Source organism: Wyeomyia smithii, chromosome 2 (assembly GCF_029784165.1).
Source record: "Wyeomyia smithii strain HCP4-BCI-WySm-NY-G18 chromosome 2, ASM2978416v1, whole genome shotgun sequence".
NCBI lineage: Eukaryota > Metazoa > Arthropoda > Insecta > Diptera > Culicidae > Wyeomyia > Wyeomyia smithii.
In genome coordinates, this window is record NC_073695.1 from 50,364,336 (window position 1) to 50,385,577 (window position 21,242).

The following is a 21,242-nucleotide window of genomic DNA, read 5'->3' on the forward strand; positions in this document are numbered from 1 at the left end:
TTTTATGACGTTTGTTATTTGTAAGTTTGAGAGATGACTCGTTTGTATGACACTAGTTATGTTCAAATAAGTCGTGTAATACTTGAGATAAGAGATTTTCGTTGTTTTACAAATTAAAACATAACGGTTGCTTAAGTTTGATTACAATCAAATGAAAAGGGAACGTATGGGGGAGCCAAACTTTGAAACCACGTGTTCAATCATAATTCATCAGTTAACCCTAACCTATCCCGTTCATTCGATATCAATATTGTTCAAATCTGTTGTGTAGTTTCTAAGATGATGAAGTTTAGTGATTTTCACATTTCGATACATTACAGACAAAGTTACATTCCGAATATATCAAAATTCAATAGGGTGTTATGAGGCAGCTAGACCTTTCATTTGATACTAATTCTGTGGAAATCGGGTCAACAATCTCTGAGAAAAGTGAGTGAGCCCAAGTAGTCATCAGAATATGTTTCTTTTCATAGCTGGATTTCACATTTTTAAACATAACAGGAAAAGTAATAATCCGTTCGCAAAAAAAATCATTAGGGTCTTATGGGGCAACAAGACTTTCCATATGACACTGATTTTATGAAAATCGGTCCAGCCATCTCTGAAAAACATGAGTGAGATTAAACAGTCTCCTCCAGAACACGTTTCTTTCTGTAACTTCTGAACCATATGTTCAATCTTCATAAAATTCAAAAGTTGAGGGTTTTTAGGTAGCCCGTTCATTTGAAACCAATTTTGTTCAAATCGGTTGTGTAGTTTCTGAGATATTGATGTTTCGTGATTTTTACATTTTGATACATAACCTTTAAACTAGAAATCAGATTACAATAAAATTCAATAGGGTCTTATAGGGCAACTAGACCTTTCATTTGCAATTGATTTCATTGAAATCGATTCAGCCATCTCTGAAAAAATCGAGTGATATTGGGAGAGCGTTACACACACACACATGCAGAAAATGCTCAGCTCGTCGAACTGAGTCGAGTGGTATACGACATTCGGCCCTTTTGAGCACTTTTATACCTTTAGTTTTTGCAGTGATTGCTATACCTTTCTAGGAGAAAGGCAAAAAGTGAAATGATACAAATGACTTTCAATTTCAACTTCAATCCCGAGCAAGGCCGCAAGCATTGAAATAGTGCAATATTAAATTTAAATGATGTTGAGGCCACATATTTTGATCGTAGCTATAGTTTTAAACAGTCTGCGGGTTTCGTTTCTTTCTATAACTTTCAAACCACATGTTTAAATATTATGAAATTCATTGTTTAAGGGTTTGAAAGCCCATTTATTTGAATTGAACTATGTTCATAGCTTCTGAGATATAAGAGCGTTTTTCACATTCTGACGCAGCGCCAAAACTAAAAGTTTGATTACAATGAAATTCAATAGCAACCTAAGCGGCAAATAGACCCTTCATTTGACACCAAGATAGAAAGAATAGGTCAGACCATCTTTGAGAAAAGTGAGTGCGAAAGAAAGGTGCACGTACACACTCACACACAAACATATACACCTATACATGAATATATTCAGAAACTCTTCGATTCGTCGAACTGAGCTGAGTAGTAAATGACATTCGGCCATTCAATCAATTTTCTACCTTTTAATTAGCCAGTGATCGTTAGGAGAAAGTCAATATGTTTACTTTCATTATGTGATTTCACATTTTTATGAACAACGGACACAGTTACAATCCGATTGCAATGAAATTCAATAGCAACGTGTGGGGCAACTAGACCTTTCATTTGACACTAATATTGTGAAAATCGGTTCAGCCATCACTGAGAAAAATGAGTGAGTTTAAAGAACCTCAGGATAACTTTTCATTACATAACTTTTGAACCATATGTTCAATCATAACGAAATTAAGGGTTTTGAAGATAGCCCAATCATTTGAAACTTGTTCTATTGAAATCAGTTATGTGGTTTCTGAGATATTGATGTTTCGTGATTTTTTCATTTTGATACATAACCTCTAAACTAAAAATCCGATTACAATGAAATTCAATAGCAATCTATGGCGCAACTAGACCATTCATTTGCAATTAATTTTATGAAAATTGGTCCAGCCATCTCTGAGAAAAGTGAGAAAAGTTGCACATACACACACACACATACACACATACATACATACATACATACATACAGAAAATGCTCAGTTCGTCGAGAGAAGTCGAGTGGTATATGACATTCGGTCATTGGGACCACTTTAATACCTTCGGTTTTTCCAGTGATTGCTATACCTTTCTAGGAGAAAGGCAAAAACATGTCCATAAACGTGTGATAGTAAAACTCATCCGTCAATGATTTGCATAGCAGATGATGAAGCAATTTTTTTCCTGCTAACTGCAATAATGCCAAAGCACTTGTTATCAGCTTGCTGATTCTAATAAATTCACTATCTGCAGACAGCACGCGAAATACCGTTCCAATCATGCGAACAGCTGGTGATTCACTTCCTGCCTCAGTTGCTGATATATTGTGGAGAACAACAGAGCTAGGTGCAGGTAATAAAACTCGATGAAACGAGTACACGATGATGTAACAATGTTATATAGAAACGTGTCTCCCCGTTAGGGCGCGGGGATTATTATCAGGACTTAAGCAAGTATCACGACTTTGTTTTCCTTATCAACTGGTTTGTTTCTGTAGAGAAGGAAATATGTAGAACTTTTGTGCAACTCTGCTGAGAAGTTCAAAACGACACGAACGTGACCTCAATGAGAGCGTATCGAGCAACAGGTTTCGCGGTTTATAATGTAGGGCAACTTATTATAACATCGAAAGTGTAAAAAATCAAATCCGTCGATCCAATCCGTGTTTATATTCATTTGTCATTGTTCGCTATTATGGAGGTACATTTCTTACGAAACGGAAAAAGAATCAAACTGACGCAACATTTGTTTACATAACCTCCCGGCGAACGCAAATATTTGAGAAATGCAGGTACCGCCATCCGGTTGACCCTCCGTAGCAAGCCGCTAGTAACGAGAGCTTTAAACGCCCTTCGGCTGTGCGCTTGCTTCTGTGAGGTTCATAATTCTAGGGGCGAGAGGGCACATTTTACCTGAGAACGGATTTGCCGGGTTGAAATTTGGCAACCGTTCATGTAGAACAAACACGCTTGGGAGGGGAAGTTTGCTGCAAAAATCATCTGATCGCCGAAAACCGTTGGCCAGATGCGTGTTTCCACTTTCAGGCGACGGTAGTGCGCATGAACCAATGCGGCACCACCAATACTGTGGTACACGGACATGTAAAGAAGAGACAACGTATTATGCTGGCGAGGCGGGGGACACTAGGGACGAATTATGGAGACCTTGCAAGGCGCGTCTACTTGAATGTTACGTACGCAGGAGTAACTTTGTATTAGCGAAAGAAGTTACATTGACGTGATGGTAATTGGTTGTATCATTAGGTACTATTTTTCGAACTGGATGGCCAAAAGTAGTTGCGAAAATTGTTATGTTTAGAGTCATACTAAGATAAACCAGTACCATACTGAACGATAGCAATACCAGTCTCGACATCGAGACAATCTAAACGAGAGGGGTGAAAGCAGTTTGCTGGTATGTCTGTATGCTGGCTGACGCGTATCGTACGATTTCGGACCCTTGCGCGCCCAGTTTCGCAATTTCTGAATGATTATGGCTTTCGTATTAATATGTTGGAAAAAAGTTTTGCATCAAAATAATACAGTGTATGACAAACGAAAACGATGACAAAATTGCTTCCTCAATCACCTCACTCGGCCCCGAGTGGTTGTTTCCCGTTTTCAAACCTTAAAAGGATGGTTGCTGGACAATTATTTGGAACTGATCAGGAAGTAATCACTGAATCAGAAGACATTATGTCACCCTCGAAGGTTACAATCTTGAATAATAAAGTTGAATTTTACAATTTTTTCCTGCTTGAAAACTTCGGATTCTTTTCAGTCGAACTGCTAACACACTTCAGACCGAAATGCTATATGCTTAATATTCCCACCACGCTGACTGGACTTCCCCTCGGTTGTAGACTACTGACGGTCACAAGTTACACATTCTCCGTAAGCCAAGGATCCGTCGAAGGATAGTGCTAAAATTCTGCTCCCCAAATGGCTCCGATAATAATCGGTGCGTTGATTGCTCGGTATTCAAGCTGCAAGCTGCAAATGAAACACCGCGTCGAACGGCCAGCACGAATAAACAAGCAAACCTGAATCTACTCACATCACGGCTTGTTGCACAAGTCTGACCTTAAACTTTCCGATGCCGTTGTCTCTGCCTGCTATCAGCAACAATGCAGCAGCAGTAGCAGCAGCGATAATCCGAGCGATATGCATTCGCGCTTATGCGTATCGGAACGTTCAACGACAAAGCTGACGCGGCCTTTCGTCGCACTATCCGGAGGTCGTCTAGTTTGACCAGTGCTAGCACCAGGTGGCCTGCGAGGTGTTGGGTGGGACGAACCGATCATACACACCCCCAACCAGCCAATTGACGGTCCGATCCGCTTGATTTAGGAATGCAGAAAGTGGAGTAGACGACCTCTGGGTGTCGAATTATCAAGTGAACATTGAAATGTGGCATTGTAAGGCACACTCGCGTTTGTGTGCTTCGGATAATGGGTTTTGTTTCGCCTGTACACTATTCGAATCTTTGCGATTTACGTTCGCTATCGGTACTCTATTTTGCGTACCTATTATTGGCATTGTTTCACGGAGACGAATGTGCATAAACCTAATTAAGTTTCAGTTAACTAAACAAAGCTCGGTTCATGGTTGCATCATGGTGAAATCTGACACACCTCTTAACCGGGACTAACGCAAGAATGCGGATTCACAGTAGTCGGATTATATTTCCTAAGTTGTTTCGGTTATATTTAGCGTTTGGTAGAAAATTTAGAATAATTCAAACTGAACCACACAGAAACAAACCGGTTTCGGTTGCAGAGGAGGTAATATAAATAGTCTGACAGTATAATACGGAGTAAAAACCTGTACATTACGAGATCTGAAACTCCTCGTCTAATAACCTTGCACCCTGCAAAAACTGCGACTCTACTAGCAGTTCACAAACGCAGTTACAACATAAACAATGGCTCAAAACTAAGCCAATGTCAGTGATTGGACATCACCAGAAAGCTGTAGATAATCTACAGACAAACACACACGCTAGAAGCGCGTTTCGCATTTTTCAGTTTACTAATGATCCTTTAAGGCCACCCGGTTGCGCATTTTGGTATATGTCGTCGGTATCGTGTCGGATTTGATGCGCACTACGGTCATCTCGCGGTCGACGTCGTCGTCGACGATACCGTAAATTCTCCCCATACTTCTTCACACCTCCAGAGAAATCATGAAAGAAGAGAGCAAAGATAACCTGCTGCTGCGTTGTTTGATCGTTTTTCAAGCGTTAGATGCATAGAGGTTTGCTTGATACCTTTCGAAACGTTCGCAACTGGTACTGGTGATGACTGAGGACTGGCGAAGTAAATTAAAGTCGTATTGAAATTTTATTATTTTACAAAAAACAATATAATTTACGGAACTTTGGTTAAAAAAAATGAAAGAAATTTAGGTTTTTATAAAAAAAATTTTTTTTTCAAAGGACTTTAACATGGGTTTATTTTCCGCCACATACTTCTCCTTCACGCTAAATTCTGCATCACAAACTTTTCTCTTGACAAAATAAGTCGCTTCTATAATAAAACTGGTCAGAGAAACATGTAACGATTCTCTTCAAGGAATTGTGTTTATGGCGCGGTATTGGCAGAAGGAACGAGATTTCGATAAGACTTGTTCAGGGTGGCAAAAAATTTTCAAAACCAAATTCCCTGATTTTTCCTAATATCCTCTGAAATATAACTTAAGTTTCCCTGATATTTTTCAGCATTTGGCACAAAAAAGTGCAACGTAGATGAACCCAACTCTGAAATCGCAGTTAAAAATGTATTCGATCGATATCAAACCGAACAGTACCGGCCTCGAAATAGCTTGTTATGCTATAAAATCAGTTTTTGTGCTAAAGATCCATTTAAAAAAGAATCACGTATCGGGTAAAATTTTTTCTTTGATTATTTTCCAGTTTTCCCTGATATTCCCTGATTTCCCTGATAGGAAAACGAATTCCCTGACATTCCCTGATTTTCCAGGTTTTCGACATCCTGCTTGTTACTCCTGGTTAAAAAAGGCCTTTTTATAATAAAACCAACCTGAGCAATGATAGTCCTTTCTAGGAAGTTGTAATTGGTGACAACATTGGCACGAGGAATGAAGTTACGATAAGACTAATTCCTCTTAACAAAATAAATCCCTTCGACAATAAAACCTATCAGAGATCTCTCCAGAGAATTGTTACTGGCAACATCGTTGAAAAAAATGAAAGAGACTAGTTGTAGTGGAGTAGTAATGTTGAAACGGAAGAAGAAACTTACACACAAACACGGAAAATGTTAAGCATATCACTTACTTTCAATAGTGTAACAGGTCGGACTTGATTATCCGGAGTACCAAATGTTTTTCACTCGGAAAATCGATAAAAAAATTATTCAGAGCAACAATCAACGAACGTAAAAAATAGTATGTTCTTTTATAATTTTATTGTTTTACTAGTTGGCCCGTAGTGGCTAGCCACTTTCAAATGCATTTTGGACTATAGAAAGTTGATAATAATTCTGAAATGATAAATTATTTTTTGAATATCGAGTTGAAGCTCAAGATGTAACTATGACACTATCGACAATTCGATGTAGATCGCTCGCGTAGGCGTTCACTATGTTTCCGACCTTAGAGTTGTACCGTAAACTGGGGTGACTTTGATCACTGTACCTCTTTTTTGAAAATGTGGTAAAAAAGCGCTCGTAGTGCTTGGGACTTGTCGTAATCTTCACTGAATGCATGGATATATGTTCGCATTTCCTGCTATTTAAAGAGTGTTTTTCATGCTAAAATAATAATTGAAAATAAAGTGTATTTTTGGCGATTTCTGTTGCATACAAACAATCGGTTCAAGCAGATTCAAAACAACAAGTTGCAATACGTAAAGTTTTTTTGTTTTGTTCCCAGATTAGTTCTTAAGATGAACAAATATTATAACAATACATATTATTGTTATTTTTGCAAGTTTTTCCTCAAAGGATATGTTGAGTCCCAATATTCTCCACAGCGTATTACATATTTCTTCTTAACAAAAACCCAAGACGTGAAGTAACATGCAAATTTGCCCAACTTCATAAGTCATATTCCTCGTGGACTAGTTTTTGATGGTTTTAGCCCACCTTCTCTCTCAGTGGATAACAATTCATATATATTCTAAAAAATTTGTATGAATCTCGTACATTCGCCATTATAAACTGTTCACGTAGAATGTGGATGGCCCCCAAATTGCTTTCCATATTTATTAACTTGTTTAAGCCGTTTAAGGCTGTTCAATTTAGTGAAAGTAGCAAAGTGTTACACCATATTCATCAAAACAATGAAGTGATCAAAGTCACCCCGGAATGATGATTGGTGTAGAATTTTTAAAGCATATTTAAAAACAGCAAAAATGTTGCTAAGCTTTTGAAGTAGTGACTGAATCTTTTTCAATGCATGTCAGTACTTATTTTAAAAATATCGAATAAAATTGTTTTCAGTATATTCTGAAAATATTTGAGATACAATCAAAAAAGTGATCAAAGTCATCCCAGTTTACGGTACTTAAATTGTAAAATAAACTCTTCTTCGGAACTCTCCATTTTTTTTCTAATACCAATAGCATAAATAAATATAAATATAAAGGTATGCTTTCGTAGCTCTTGGATTTCGAGTAACAAATTTTCAGAGTTAAAAAAAGTTTCTAACAAATATATTTTGCTGCTGCTAAATGTGCTCATCTAGCCATCAATTTTTAAGGATTTTTTATAAGTTTTTCATTATCTGAACTCATTTTTTTAGTTAAAGGATAGGTATTATTTGAGAATTTTAAACTATTTTGTACTTTTCAGTTTGCACGAAACCAATTAATAATTTTAACTTTTCAAAAGTGGACACCATGCTGTACAACATTACTATTCTTTATGTTAACGCCCAAAAATCTTTCCATCACTTTCGCTCATGTAGAATTTCGCAGCAAAATTTTGTTTAGCTTCTCGTTATCTGTTGATATTGTAAAAAATAAGGCTTAATGGTGCAGATTGTTTTAAACGCGACCACAAGAGAAATGATGACGAAGCCGCCTTCAACTCTACAATCTGTCCAATTTATGCAACGTTGCTAGAACCATACCCACTGCCTTTCTACACAAAACTCCGTTAGTGTTCCTAGTTCCAACACCGTTTACATATCGATAATTCAAACGACAAGTCATAGAATTTTAGCTATACCGATGACGACATCCGACCAGACTAGGTATAGTGTGACTGTTTGTCAGAAAATGTGCGTCTGACGCAGTAAAAATTTTCATTCGCTAAGAATTTATACACCAACGCAAGTGGGAAAACTCGAGCCTCAACCTCTAACATAGAAGTTTTTTCCGAAACAAAACTCACAGACTTCGACAGCCGCATTTCGGGGTTTGGAAAGTGACACAAAACATCGGATCACCACTTTCACTTACCGGCTGTTTTCTATGTTGCTAGACAGGTCTGCGTATCCGTTCATTTTGTATGGAATTTGACAGCTCGTTCCCAGTGATGCGATTTTTCTGACTCGGGCACTTCTTCAATGCACACGATAGGTAAAGCACTGCACTGCACCCTTTTCCTGCAGGGTAATTCTCTCGTTTTAACAAAGGCCTTGATTTGTCAGTATGGTGAACTATTTTCAAATAAATTAACTCCTCAGCACACACGGCTCAGCGACTTCGCACGAAAATTGACCAACGTTGTCACCTTTCTTGGGCAGCACAACCAACTAGTATGGGCTTTCCGTTTTCGAACCGCGCGCCGTCAGAAGAAACACAAAGCTTTTCCACCGCCAGTGTTGGTATAATCGATTATAAAACCTCAATTTTCTCTCCGTTTACAACACACACCCGTTTTTCGATTTTTTTTTCTGCTACCAGATACGGTGATGAACGGGACAAGTGAAGATAAATAATAATAAATTTTGCTTCCACTAGAAGTAGTTTTTCTCGTCAACGAAGAACCGACTACACACAACCTGCGCGACCGAGCGTTTGGTTCCTAATGTTCCACAGCCTTGGTTTGGATTTTACTATATCTGCTTGCTTGATTTGCCTGCCGTGAAGGCGAGAACTAGCCCTCAATGTATGGCAGACACTACACGACGACGATGATGAGGCGCGCAGGCGAATAGTTCGCTATGTGTGTGAGATCTTGGTAGCGAACATGTGCTCTCACATACACCTTCACACTAAGCCAACGGTATCACGCACGTCTACCAACCAACGCCAACCAGTTTACACACAAAGAATCCTGCAGTTGCATATTCTTATTGCATTCCGTACCTTTAATATCCAATTCGATTTTAACTTTCTTACAGCCAGGGTTGCCAATGTTCCAGTTTAAACTGGATTCCTCCAGTTTTTTTCAAGTGATCCAGTCAAACAGTTTATTCCCAAAATCTTCCAGTTTTTTCAGATATTTGCCAGTTTTATCCAGTTTTTTATTCACTCAAACTCCGATTGGTTTCCGGAAATATTTTTAAAACGTGTTTTGTAGATTGATAAATTATTTTGACAATTTCTAACAGCTTTTTCAGTATTCTATCTTCTCGCACGAAGCACGATCTAATTAAAGACTGCATGACATGGTTGAGATAAAATCAAACAAATTTATCACACCGTGAAAAAAATCTTCTATTTATTTTCTGTGGCGTAGCAGTTAAAAAATTGTTAGAAGAATTAGATACCAAAAGATAGCGAAGTCAGAAATAATTGAAATTTAAACTTCACTGATGTAACGGAAGAAAATGCCGCGTCAATACTTTTGTTGGAGATAAAAGTAAATGAAAAAGCTCTATTTTCTTAATTTTGAGGTAGATTGATTGCGTAATTTTAAATTTTGCTGCTGTTAGAGGAAATTTTCCAGTCCATAATTTAAAAAAATGTAAGCCCGAAACAAAACAGTTCTGATTAAAATGAGTAATTTTGTGCGAAGAGTTATTTCGTTAGTTGCTGTATTCGAAACTGACACTGGATTTAGTCTCCATAACAAAAAAGCTATCTCGAAATCATTTTATTGCTTTTTTACAAATTTATTTGGAATCCAGTTTTTTCTTCAGCCTTTTTCCAGTTAAATTGAAAATTTTATTGGCAACTCTGCTTACAGCAAACCGTTATTAGCCTTGATTCAGGAGTACATCCATATTTACACTTCAAACAGACCGAATTCATACTTTACAATACACCTCCGTGTCACGCTGTTTCCTTAGCTGTCAAACTGCCTGCGTAGCGTAAATCGGCAGAGAAAAACCGACGCTAGGCGTCAGAGCAAGCACCAGCACACCTGGCCCGGACATCGGATGATCGTACGACGAGCTCTGATTGGTGGACGGCCAAAGTCAGGCATACCGCACACGCTGTACGAACACAAGCGGGTGGCTTGTACAGTGCAGCGCACCCATACTACACTATTTGCAACCCGCAGTCAATCAGCTGCTGAAAATACTGGCCGCTGAACACGCGACTTTAGGGTGGACTGGTACTAATACACACGCGCGCAAAAGAATGCGACGCATGCAGCGTTACCATTGATGTTTTGGGTAGCATGCGGGAGGATTTCCCTGTGTCTGAGAAATGACAACAATGATTTAAATTCGGTGCGCGCCTATCCGGAATAACGCATTGAGGAAATAGATGAAACCAATGTAATTTAGCATTTCAATCGCTATAGGTGCCTATATCTTATATTGATAAAACATAAATATCCTACTTAAACAACAATAGGGGTAACAAAATAATGGCGCCCATCCGAGAATGAATTGATCAGTGGTGCAAAATCGACCGACTAGAAAATTCGGCATAAGTTTCATACCGTCAAAAAGTTATTGAATTTAGGACCTACGCTGAATTCGAGGTAATTAATTTAACTTGAAGAACAGAGTGAAGTTTGATAATCGATCCAAAACATATAATTTTCAATGATGATTGTAAAATACTATTGATATAATACTGACGATTTACCAAAAAACTACAAAAACTTTGATTCTAGAGCTCTCTGACGCAAAATGCTATAAAATTCATCATAAGCAATTGGTCTATTAATTTTCTTGTGCCAATGTAAGAACAATCACATACCGCGACGACGCGAGACAGGACATAACACTTATTATTCTTACAAAACATAAAAAGGAGAAAATTTACCTTTTTCGTCGACCGGTTTCGGGCTACGATCTTGCCCATCAGCTGGACGATGTCCGACTAGTTACTTGTGGTAGTTTCCGATCCTGATACGCAGAGAGTTGTACTGTATTTACAGCTTCGTTAGATGGAAGAGAGGGGACGATATTGGGGGGTCGTCCTCATTCATTAGTGGGTGGTCAGTGGTAGTGATGTACATGGATTCCCATGCATTTAAGTGTGCGGTTTTTTGTACATTTTTTATCAGTTTAATTTACCAAACACTGCACACTTAAATGCATGGGAATCCATGTACATCACTACCACTGACCACCCACTAATGAATGAGGACGACCCCCCAATATCGTCCCCTCTCTTCCATCTAACGAAGCTGTAAATACAGTACAACTCTCTGCGTATCAGGATCGGAAACTACCACAAGTAACTAGTCGGACATCGTCCAGCTGATGGGCAAGATCGTAGCCCGAAACCGGTCGACGAAAAAGGTAAATTTACTCCTTTTTATGTTTTGTAAGAATAATAAGTGTTATGTCCTGTCTCGCGTCGTCGCGGTAAGCAATTGGTCTTTCATAAATATCGCCATCAATAGCACCCACCTTAGCTAAAGCGTCAGCCTTTTCATTGCTCGGAATGGAACAATGAAAAGGGACCCACGCTAAGGTAACCCGGTATTTTTATCTGTTAAAGCAATTAAAAACCGCCATATTTTTCCCAGGAAATATGGGGTGTGCTTCACAGTCTTCATCGATCGCAGAGCCTCAATGGCACTGAGACTGTCTGTGAAGATGAAGTAGTGGTCTATGGGTAGGGTTTCGATGATCCCAAGAGAGCAAGTTCTGCAGTGTACACGGAAGCAGAAGCATCGAGTTTGTAGGAGGCGGTAAAATTTTCGTGAAAAACACCGAAGCCAGTGGACTCATCTAGATGAGATCCGTCAGTATAAAACATTCTATCACAACTCACATGTCTAAACTTTCTAGAAAAAATCTTGGGAATCTCTTGCGATCGCAATTGATCCGGGATACCAATAATGTCTTCTTTAATGTTGGTGTCGAAGAATATAGCATTGTTGGAAGTATCTAAAAGTGCAACATTGAAGGGAACGTATGAAAAAGGGTTAATATCCTGAGCCATAAGGTCAAAATATAAAGTCATAAATCTGGATTGAGATTGAAGGTCGACCAACCTCTCAAAATTTTCAATTACTAATCGGTTCATGACCGTGCACCGAATAAGTAACCGGTAAGAGAAATTCCAAAAACGATGTTTCAACGGAAGAATACCCGCTAACACTTCAAGACTCATCGTATGGGTCGACTGCATGCAGCCCAAGGCAATACGCAAACAACGATATTGTATTCTTTCTAGTTTTATAATGTGTGTTTTCGCAGCGGAGCGAAAGCAGAAACAACCGTATTCAAGAACTGATCGTTGTTTGGTATAACCTTAGAAGGTCTCCTGGGTGGGCACCCCACCAAGTTCCGGTAATCGTGCGAAGAAAATTAATCCTCTGTTTGCATTTTTGTGTCAGATACCTATTATGACAAGCCCAGGTGCATTTAGAGTCGAACCAGACCCCGAGATATTTAGCGACTAAAACCTGAGAGATCGTTTTACCCGTTAATAGGAGCTGCAGCTGGGCTGGGTTATGCTTCCTAGAAAAAACGACCAGCTCAGTTTTCTCCGGAGAGAATTCGATACCCAGCATAAGAGCCCATTCAGACAAATTGTCTAAGGTATCTTGCAATGGTCCCTGCAGATCGTTAGCCTCGCTTCCAGTAATGGAAACTACGCTATCGTTTGCAAATTGCCTTAGCGTGCATGAATTTGCAAGGTATTCATCGATGTTATTGACGTAAAAATTATATAAGAGAGGGCTTAAACATGAGCCCTGGGGAAGACCCATGTAACTAATTCGGGAAGTTGTCGAATCATATGTGAGAAACATATGCTTTTCTGACAACAGTTTGAACAAAAAGTTATTCAAATTTGGTGAAAGTCCCTGTGAGTGAAGTTTCTCGCTTAAAACTTCTCAGAGGCAGAGTCAAAGGCCCCCTTAATGTCCAAGAATGCAAAAGCCATTTGCTCTTTCCGAGCAAAGGCGAGTTGAATTTCAGTAGAAAGCAACGCTAGGCAGTCGTTCGTCCCTTTGCCCCGGCGGAAGCCAAATTGAGTATCTGAAAGTAAACCGTTTGTTTCGACCCATTTGTCTAACCGTAAGAGGATCATTTTCTCCATTAATTTCCGGAGGCAAGAGAGCATAGCAATTAGCCTACAAGAATTGTGATCAGAGGCAGGTTTTCCGGGTTTTTGAATAGCAATGACTTTTATCTCCCTCCAGTCGTCCGGAACAACGTTTAGCTCAAGAAACTAGTTGAACAAGTTCAACAAGCGTCTTTTTGCAGAATCGGGTAAATTCTTCAACAAGTTGAATTCAATTCTATCCAACCCTGGAGCTTTATTGTTGCACGAAAGGAGATCCATTGAAAATTCCAACATCGAAAATGGAGGCTCTTCCGTAGTTACTAAAAACGCGTCGCGAAAGGTCTTCTGCTCCGGTCCGGACAGACCTTTTTGGCAAAATCGAGTATCCAGCGATCTGAATACTCCTCGCTCTCATTCGAAACGTTACGATTCCGCATGCGCCTGGCGGTATCCCAAAGAGTACTCATCGCTGTTTCCCTCGATAACGCGTTTACAAACCGCTGCCAGTATCCGCGTTTTCTCGCTTTTATTAAGCTTTTCATCTGCCTGTCCAGTACCTCGTACCTTCGAAGCAGCTTAACAGAGCCGTACTTTCGGTAGTCCTTATATGCCGAGGACCTTCGCGCGTACAGTTCAGAGCACTCTTTGTCCCACCATTTAGTAGGAGGACGCCGTCTAATTGTTACCCCGTCTTTCGTCTGAGCTTGAGTCGCGGCGTCGATGATCAAGCCAGAAAGGAACGCGTATTCTTCCTCCGGAGGAAGTTCCTCGTGAGACTCGATGGGTTCCGCTATGGTAGTTTCATAACGCTTCCAATCAATGTTACGTGTGAGGTCGTATGATTCGTCGATTGGATTCGTGGGAGTTGAACCATTAGCAATTGATATAACGATTGGAAGATTATCACTACCGTGAGGATCATTGATTACTTTCCACTGGCAATCTAACGCTAGTGATGTCGAGCAAAGGGATAGGTCAAGCACGCTTTCACGTGCTGGAAGGTTTTTTTACGTTACAGTTGAATTTGGTTGGTGTTGATAAGCTGGTTCCAAAGATATAAACGGAACAAATTCCGGTCATCATAATGTATGAACAGCATTTGAAACTCGGCAAGTCTATTATACGGCACTTCAAATCACACTGATTAGTTTCCTGGGAGCTAGGATCACAGTTACCACATCGGAGCATGTTCTAGATACCGCCCGGAAAGTGGTCAGTTTTGTGGCATCTCTCAATACATACGAACAGGCTTGTCATTCTCCTCAATATGTTTTTCACCAAACTTCTTTATACTGCTTTGAGCTGTGTTTCTGCCGATCGTAGAAAAATTAATACACTTGCTGCTTATACCGCAGCTGAGCAAAACAAGAGTGTTGAATTACTCTAGTAAGAATTCACTGAAGTATACCGCTGAGATAAATCTGAGATAAATTCTATTACATTCGAAGAGCAAACATGCGTGTCAGGCGGCTGGATTAATTTTTTTCAGTCTCGAGATGCAAAGTAAATAATGCAGTTTACTTTCCTATCTAGATGGTCTCCTCATTTGATATATGCTTGAGAGTCATACAGTAAAAAGCAATGTATCCTTTCGTGTGAGAAATAGATGATACCATATTCCATCGCGGTGTTTTTTTCGCAAGCTATGCAGAATGCAGATAGACACGATTCGCTGCTCTCTTCAAGAAAGTGTGTCGCTTTGTCCTCCAGTGTGAGAGCAGTTGTTTTCGCAGTAAAAGATATTCTCCTACAAGCTGATTCTTCTAAGGTGAAATGACAAGTCTGCATACGATCTCTCTAATAATATTGGGATTTAGTCGCAAGTTTATTTATTTATTTATTCTCCTAGGAGAACAGCTTGCCAGAGCGTCTATTCTCTAAGTTAGGGTCGGCTCTAACAGCGTCTGATCCGGAGCGGAGCGCTGAATTATGAAATTTGGTGTCTCGCCAGCTACACCCACCAAGGCAGCCCCGTCGCGAGACTAGACATCTGCATCCCTAGTAAGGCAACATGCCGAAAAATTAAACTACTCTGAACAATCAATAATTGAATACGGACCGGAACAATCGGAAACGAGCTAGGCGACGAAACCGTAGATCGCTGAACACCCCGGGTGGTGACCGGACTCTGCTGGATCAGTTAGAACCTCGCCACTTCGACACCGTTGCGCTCCAGGAGCTTTGCCGGAGAGGGAAGAAGGTACGGAGCATTTGTGGCCGCAGAGCACAATAATACCAGAGCGGCGGTACAACCAATGAGCTGGGTACCGGCTTGTAATGCTGGGCAGGATGCGGAGCCGTGTGATCAAGTGGCAGGCGATCAGTGACAGATTGTGTTTGTTGAGAATACAAGGCCGGTTCTACAACTATCCCCAATGTGCACTGCCCTCACGAAGGATAGACCCGATGTAAAGAGAAAACCGTTCTACGCACAGCTGGAGAAACTCTCATAGCTGCTCCCGTGAGACATTTAGACTGTCATCGGGGACATGAATGCTCAGATCGGTAGGGAATACATATACAAACCGGTGATCGACCCGGACAGCCTGCACATTGTGACGAACGACAACGGCCAGCGATGCGTCAACTTCGCAGCTTCCCGAGGACTGGTAGTCCGAAGTCCCTTCTTTCTCCGAAAGGAATCCACGAAACCACCTGGAGATATCCTGACCAACGTACAGCATATCAAATTGACCATGTTCTCATCGACGGCCGGTTCTTCTCAGACATTACAAATGTACGCACTAATCGCGGTGCGGATATTGGCTCGGACCATTACTCAGTTGCGGTATTTTTGCACTTAAAACTGTCGACCGTATACTTCGAGCGATATCGCCGTACCCCACGGCTCAACATCAAGCAGCTCTTGGACTCCCAGGCTGCGGAGAAATACGCGCAACAGCTGGAAACGGTACTACCCACGGCGGAGGGGATTCTCGAGGTACGCTGGTGCAGCATTCTCACAGCTATCAGGGAGACTGCAACGGCAACACTAGGAGTGGAAGCACCGAGTGGCAGAAACGACTGGTATGATGGCCAGTGCGAGGTAGCGGTGAATAAGAAGAACCGGAGCTGGGCGATATACCTGGGCGGATCAACGAGAGAAAACAAGGCCAGTTACAAACGGGCACGGAACGAGATGACCACGATTTTGAGACAAAAGAAACGCCAACAACACGAGGAGCTGAAGCAGCTGTACCGTGCTATTGATACGCGGAAGTTCTATGAGAAGGTAAACCAGTCTCGCAGAGGCTGTGGGCCACAAGCCAGCACATGTGCAACGACGCGGATGGAAACCTTCTCACAGATGCCAGCGAGGTTGGTCGACAGGTGGATGGATTACTAAACCAGAGATTAATTTGAAACCTGAACCAGACTGCCACAACATAATCTACCACTACTCTTGTCCACACTGCGACAACAAACCAAGCCAGGGGGTACAATTGATTTGGAGAATATCGCCAAGGGGTACGCGGACGGTTGAGAACCGCTGCAGTAAATAGAAGCGGAGCAGAAACTGACCTAGGAGCACCAGCAGCAGAATCACAGCCCAATAACACCTCAATTGATTCAATGGACCGCGTAGAAATTCTTTATAGGAAACGAACTAACGGGTCAGTTGATTAACAATCTCCAAAAATTGTTACGGAACCCAATGTTTATAAAACCGAGCTCCACAGACAGTGCGAGGGTTTCTCTCTGACTCGTCTTCTGCAGTATAGAACGCACACCTCTAACTGAAGCGAGTTTAAACATTCTTATGTTCTTTTTCTGGTCAAATTTTTAGGAAATCTACTAACCGAACCAATGAAGTTTCAATACTTTTTCAGGACTTGTTTTCAGACATTTTTTGAAGTAGAATACTTCTCTCAGGAAGTTTGGCTGCATAGGGATGTGAAATGAAAATCTAAAACCGAAAAAAGTGAAAAATATGTCCAATTTCAAGTGCTAATAAATCGGTTAGTATTCGATGGATTTGGATACCAGCGATAGCTGATGGCGGCCACAGCTGTGGCGTAGCAATGGATAGCGCACTAGTTGCAGCGGATCTCAGCATCGATAGCAGCTGGGCCAGCTGATGCAGGGACAGCGGATACCAATGGCAGCGTATAGCGGCCACAACTGTGGCATGGCTACGAATAGCGTAGCAGTTGCAGCTGGTATATCTGACCATGAAGCATTTATGCAATAATTGAATGAAAATTGCAATTGCAGCAATCGGCCTTTTTCGAGGCTACTAAATGTTTTTGGAAGAGCATATTAATGGTTTTTAATAAACTGCAACTGAGGTTTAATCCTGCTGCAAATGCAAAGCAGTGTGATGTTTATTACGATTTGTTGATACTGTGCATAACAAGCGGTATATACGAAACAAATCCGATTTCAAAATGACTGACACGCAAGCAGCCGGGTTATCTTTCTTGTAAAAGTATTCTACTTCAACCTTGCGGTCGTGGCTTTGCACACAACCCTCCTGTGATTTTTCTATGTGATGGAAATAAAGTTCAAATTTTTTTTTGTTAGGGAATTAGAATTACGTTGTCCATTGATGTGAACTTTTGTAATATATATCCCAGTCAATTGCTATACGTGTCTCCTTGCAAAATACAATGACCACTATTGTTGAGTGATCAGGTACCTGCACCGACACGCTCCCAGTCAGGTGAAATATGGTTTATGAAGCCAATCACCTTCCCAGGATTCAAAGACCAAATCTCTTTGGGCTGTAAACAGCCACTGCCAAGAAACCTTGATCTGCGTTCAAATAATGCACCACAACTGCACAGCAGATGTTCCGATGTCTCGCTTTCCATATTACAAAAGCGACAGATATCATCCTGAACCCGGCCAATGTTCTTTAAATGATATCTACTCGGACAGTGCCCCGTTACTAGGCCGACGTATGCACAAAGAGCTCTTTTGTTGAGCTCTAGGAGCTTTTTCGAATGATTCTCGTTTGGTGTGATAAATCTTTTAGATTGGGAACTCTTTTTGACATCAAACCAATTGGTTATCACCTTTTGTTCCTCCCAGCGTTTAAGCTCCATTTTCACTGCACAGTTTGATATACCGCAGAAAGGTTCTGGGCCGATAAACTGTGAGTTAGATCCTTGTTTTGCAAGTTCGTCTGCCTTTTCATTCCCACCAATGCCACAATGTCCTGGAACCCAATACAAATTTACTGAGTTTGTTTGACATAGCTGTCGCAATGTGAGAATACATTCCCAGACAATCTTGGATGTACATTTATAAGCATCAAGTGCTTTCAGTGCTGCAAGTTCAAATTCGCCGTTCTATAACTTTTTTTTTGGGAATTTTTCTTTAACTTCTCGAGGTTCCGTGTTTTCACGGGAATACAGGGAAGCTGGAAATCGTTGAGAAATCGACACTTTTTTTAGGATCGGAATCCAGCTGCAGGCGAAGACAGCGGAGGCTTAGGATATTGATGATCTACTCAGGTTTAACCAAAGATTGATAGATTCTATGATTATTCGTGGACTCTTCCACGAGCTATTGTGAAGTTTCAATCTCGCTGTTCAACGGACTCAACAGGACGTCATCTGATGCTTCAAACGTATTGCGGCATAAGAGGAGCTTATGAAGCCGTATTATTAAAAAAAGGCTATTTGAAAATGCAATATTTGGACGACATAAAATCATTTGTCATTTATTCTATTCATTCTACATAAGAGATTCTTCATTGCGTAAAGTTTAGTCCAGGCATCGCATGATTTCTCGTTGAATATTTGTAATATCATGATATGATCTGCAAGTTGGTTTGGGGTTATTTGAATAATCCATTTGTACATGTGTACATAATTAAGATCTTTATCACTTGATAGCGTAAGCATTTTTGTTACCTTAGATAACATTCTACATGACGTGCTACATGAATTTCAGGGAAATTCAGCATCTACGTGTACTTGTAGATTCAGAACAACCACAACCTTGATAGTGACAATCAATCGGGTATTGAAGCAATAGGATAATACGTACGTAGAATGGAAAATTTTTCAATGTGAAATTATTGTTTCATCGGGTAAGTTCATTAAACTTTAGAATACAGCAACGGCGCACGAGCAAAGTTGTTCACCTGTATAGTATACCTACACCTCTCGTCGATCAGCTGACTTTTCATCTGTGTAAAACACATCGAACGACTTAACTACACAGTCACTCTCGTTAAAAAAATATAATAAATGTGTGCGACTAAGTTCGTGTAGAGAGATTTTACGAGAACTTAATCGACACTACAGGCTACAACTTTCAAATTCCATAGCAGAACGCCAACACCAGCATCCAGCTTATTCTACAGCCAAAGGGTACGAGCCAATAAATGTCCAGCTCAGCGTCGTCATAATGTCTGGAACAATTCCACTGATATCGCGTGTTTATTTATACACAGCTATAATACAACAGCGAGCTTGGTCTCACGGTTGGAAATTATTACATAAGCGATCTCTCAAGGGTGCAAGTGAGTGGACAGAGAAATCGATCATGTTGAACAAACTCACGATACTTTCTATATGCAATTCCGAAGCACGAGAGGCCTTTGAACCTATCTGTCGCAACATTTATGGACAGTGTCGGAACACGGCAACGTCATCCCGTCTGTGCTGGCGTTAATATCACTACCGCGCGGCTGTAGAACCGGAATCGCTATGGCTGTGGTTTCGGCCGCGTTCTGGAACGTTCACACCAACTGGTTCTCATTGGCGTTTACGTAACCGATATCCATACCGAAATGATCACTCTTTTCAAGGTCTTTTGGGGGTAGTGAATGCACCTTGGTTGTTAGTAGGTAAAACTGAACTAGTTTGATTAGTAGAAAAGCTACGCAATGTTGAGAATTTGAAATCAGGTGTCGGCCATCAGGTTGTCCACCCCACTAATGGTGCTAACTGATAAAGGCGGGACGTCATATCGTACGATTCTTTTACAGATGCTTGCAAAGGAATGTCTACCTTGCGAAACTTCTGAGGTTGGTGCACTGTTAAAAAAGGGTGATTGTAAAAATTGTGGATTGTATAAAGCTAATTGTTTCTATGTTTCCAGCAATAAATTATGCTTTTTAGTCATTTTCATGAAACAAAACATAATTTTGTAATCGTGTCATTTCGCAAATCGGCCGGACTGCACGATTTCAGCCATAAAGAATCGTATGATGTCGCGAATGATAATAAAATCTAAATTTACTTCCACCGAAACGGCTACAGTCTGTGCAGCGACAGACAACAGACAATACAATAAATTGCGGCCAGCAGCACATCAAGAAGCAGCCACAGTTTGAAGGCGAGGGTATTCGTCCCGAGTGCCCGCAAAAGGAAACCGACAATCGGGTGGGGTCCTCAAAAGATTCTTATGCAAATGGAAATGTGTGAAATCGCAATTAGAACGATCTCGGAATGTTCTCGCAATTGTCGGTCGCGTGTGTGCTGAGGGAATTTGCGGTGATCGAATTATCTAACCTCTTTCTGTGGCCAGTTTGCACTGAATGGAGCCGCACTTGAGTGGTGAACACTGAAGCGGAGTAGAAGTTACCATTTATGATATTTGCCTATTTGGACCGTCGAGTAGAACTGATTGATGTTGATTGATGTGATGCGATCCGACTGATTATTTTGTAAATTGATAAAATCTTGGGACAAATTCAAAGTATTTTCGGGAAATGTTCAGTTTGCTTTTTTTTTGTTTTTGTTTAATTCTGCTTAGAGTTTTTATCATTGAAAACCTTTGAGTCGGCGATTT

General features: G+C 40.6%; 1 protein-coding gene across 1 annotated transcript in view; it reads right to left on the reverse strand.

Annotated features, from left to right (window-relative positions):
* Window positions 1–9,224, reverse strand: part of LOC129726206 (uncharacterized) — a 39,879-nt gene extending 30,655 nt beyond the window's left edge. Inside the window, exon 1 of the mRNA XM_055682958.1 lies at window positions 8,583–9,224. Coding sequence (XP_055538933.1) covers window positions 8,583–8,626 — 44 coding nt within the window. The 5' untranslated portion in view covers window positions 8,627–9,224. The remainder of the gene's footprint in view (window positions 1–8,582) is intronic.
* Window positions 9,225–21,242: the final 12,018 nt, after the last annotated feature.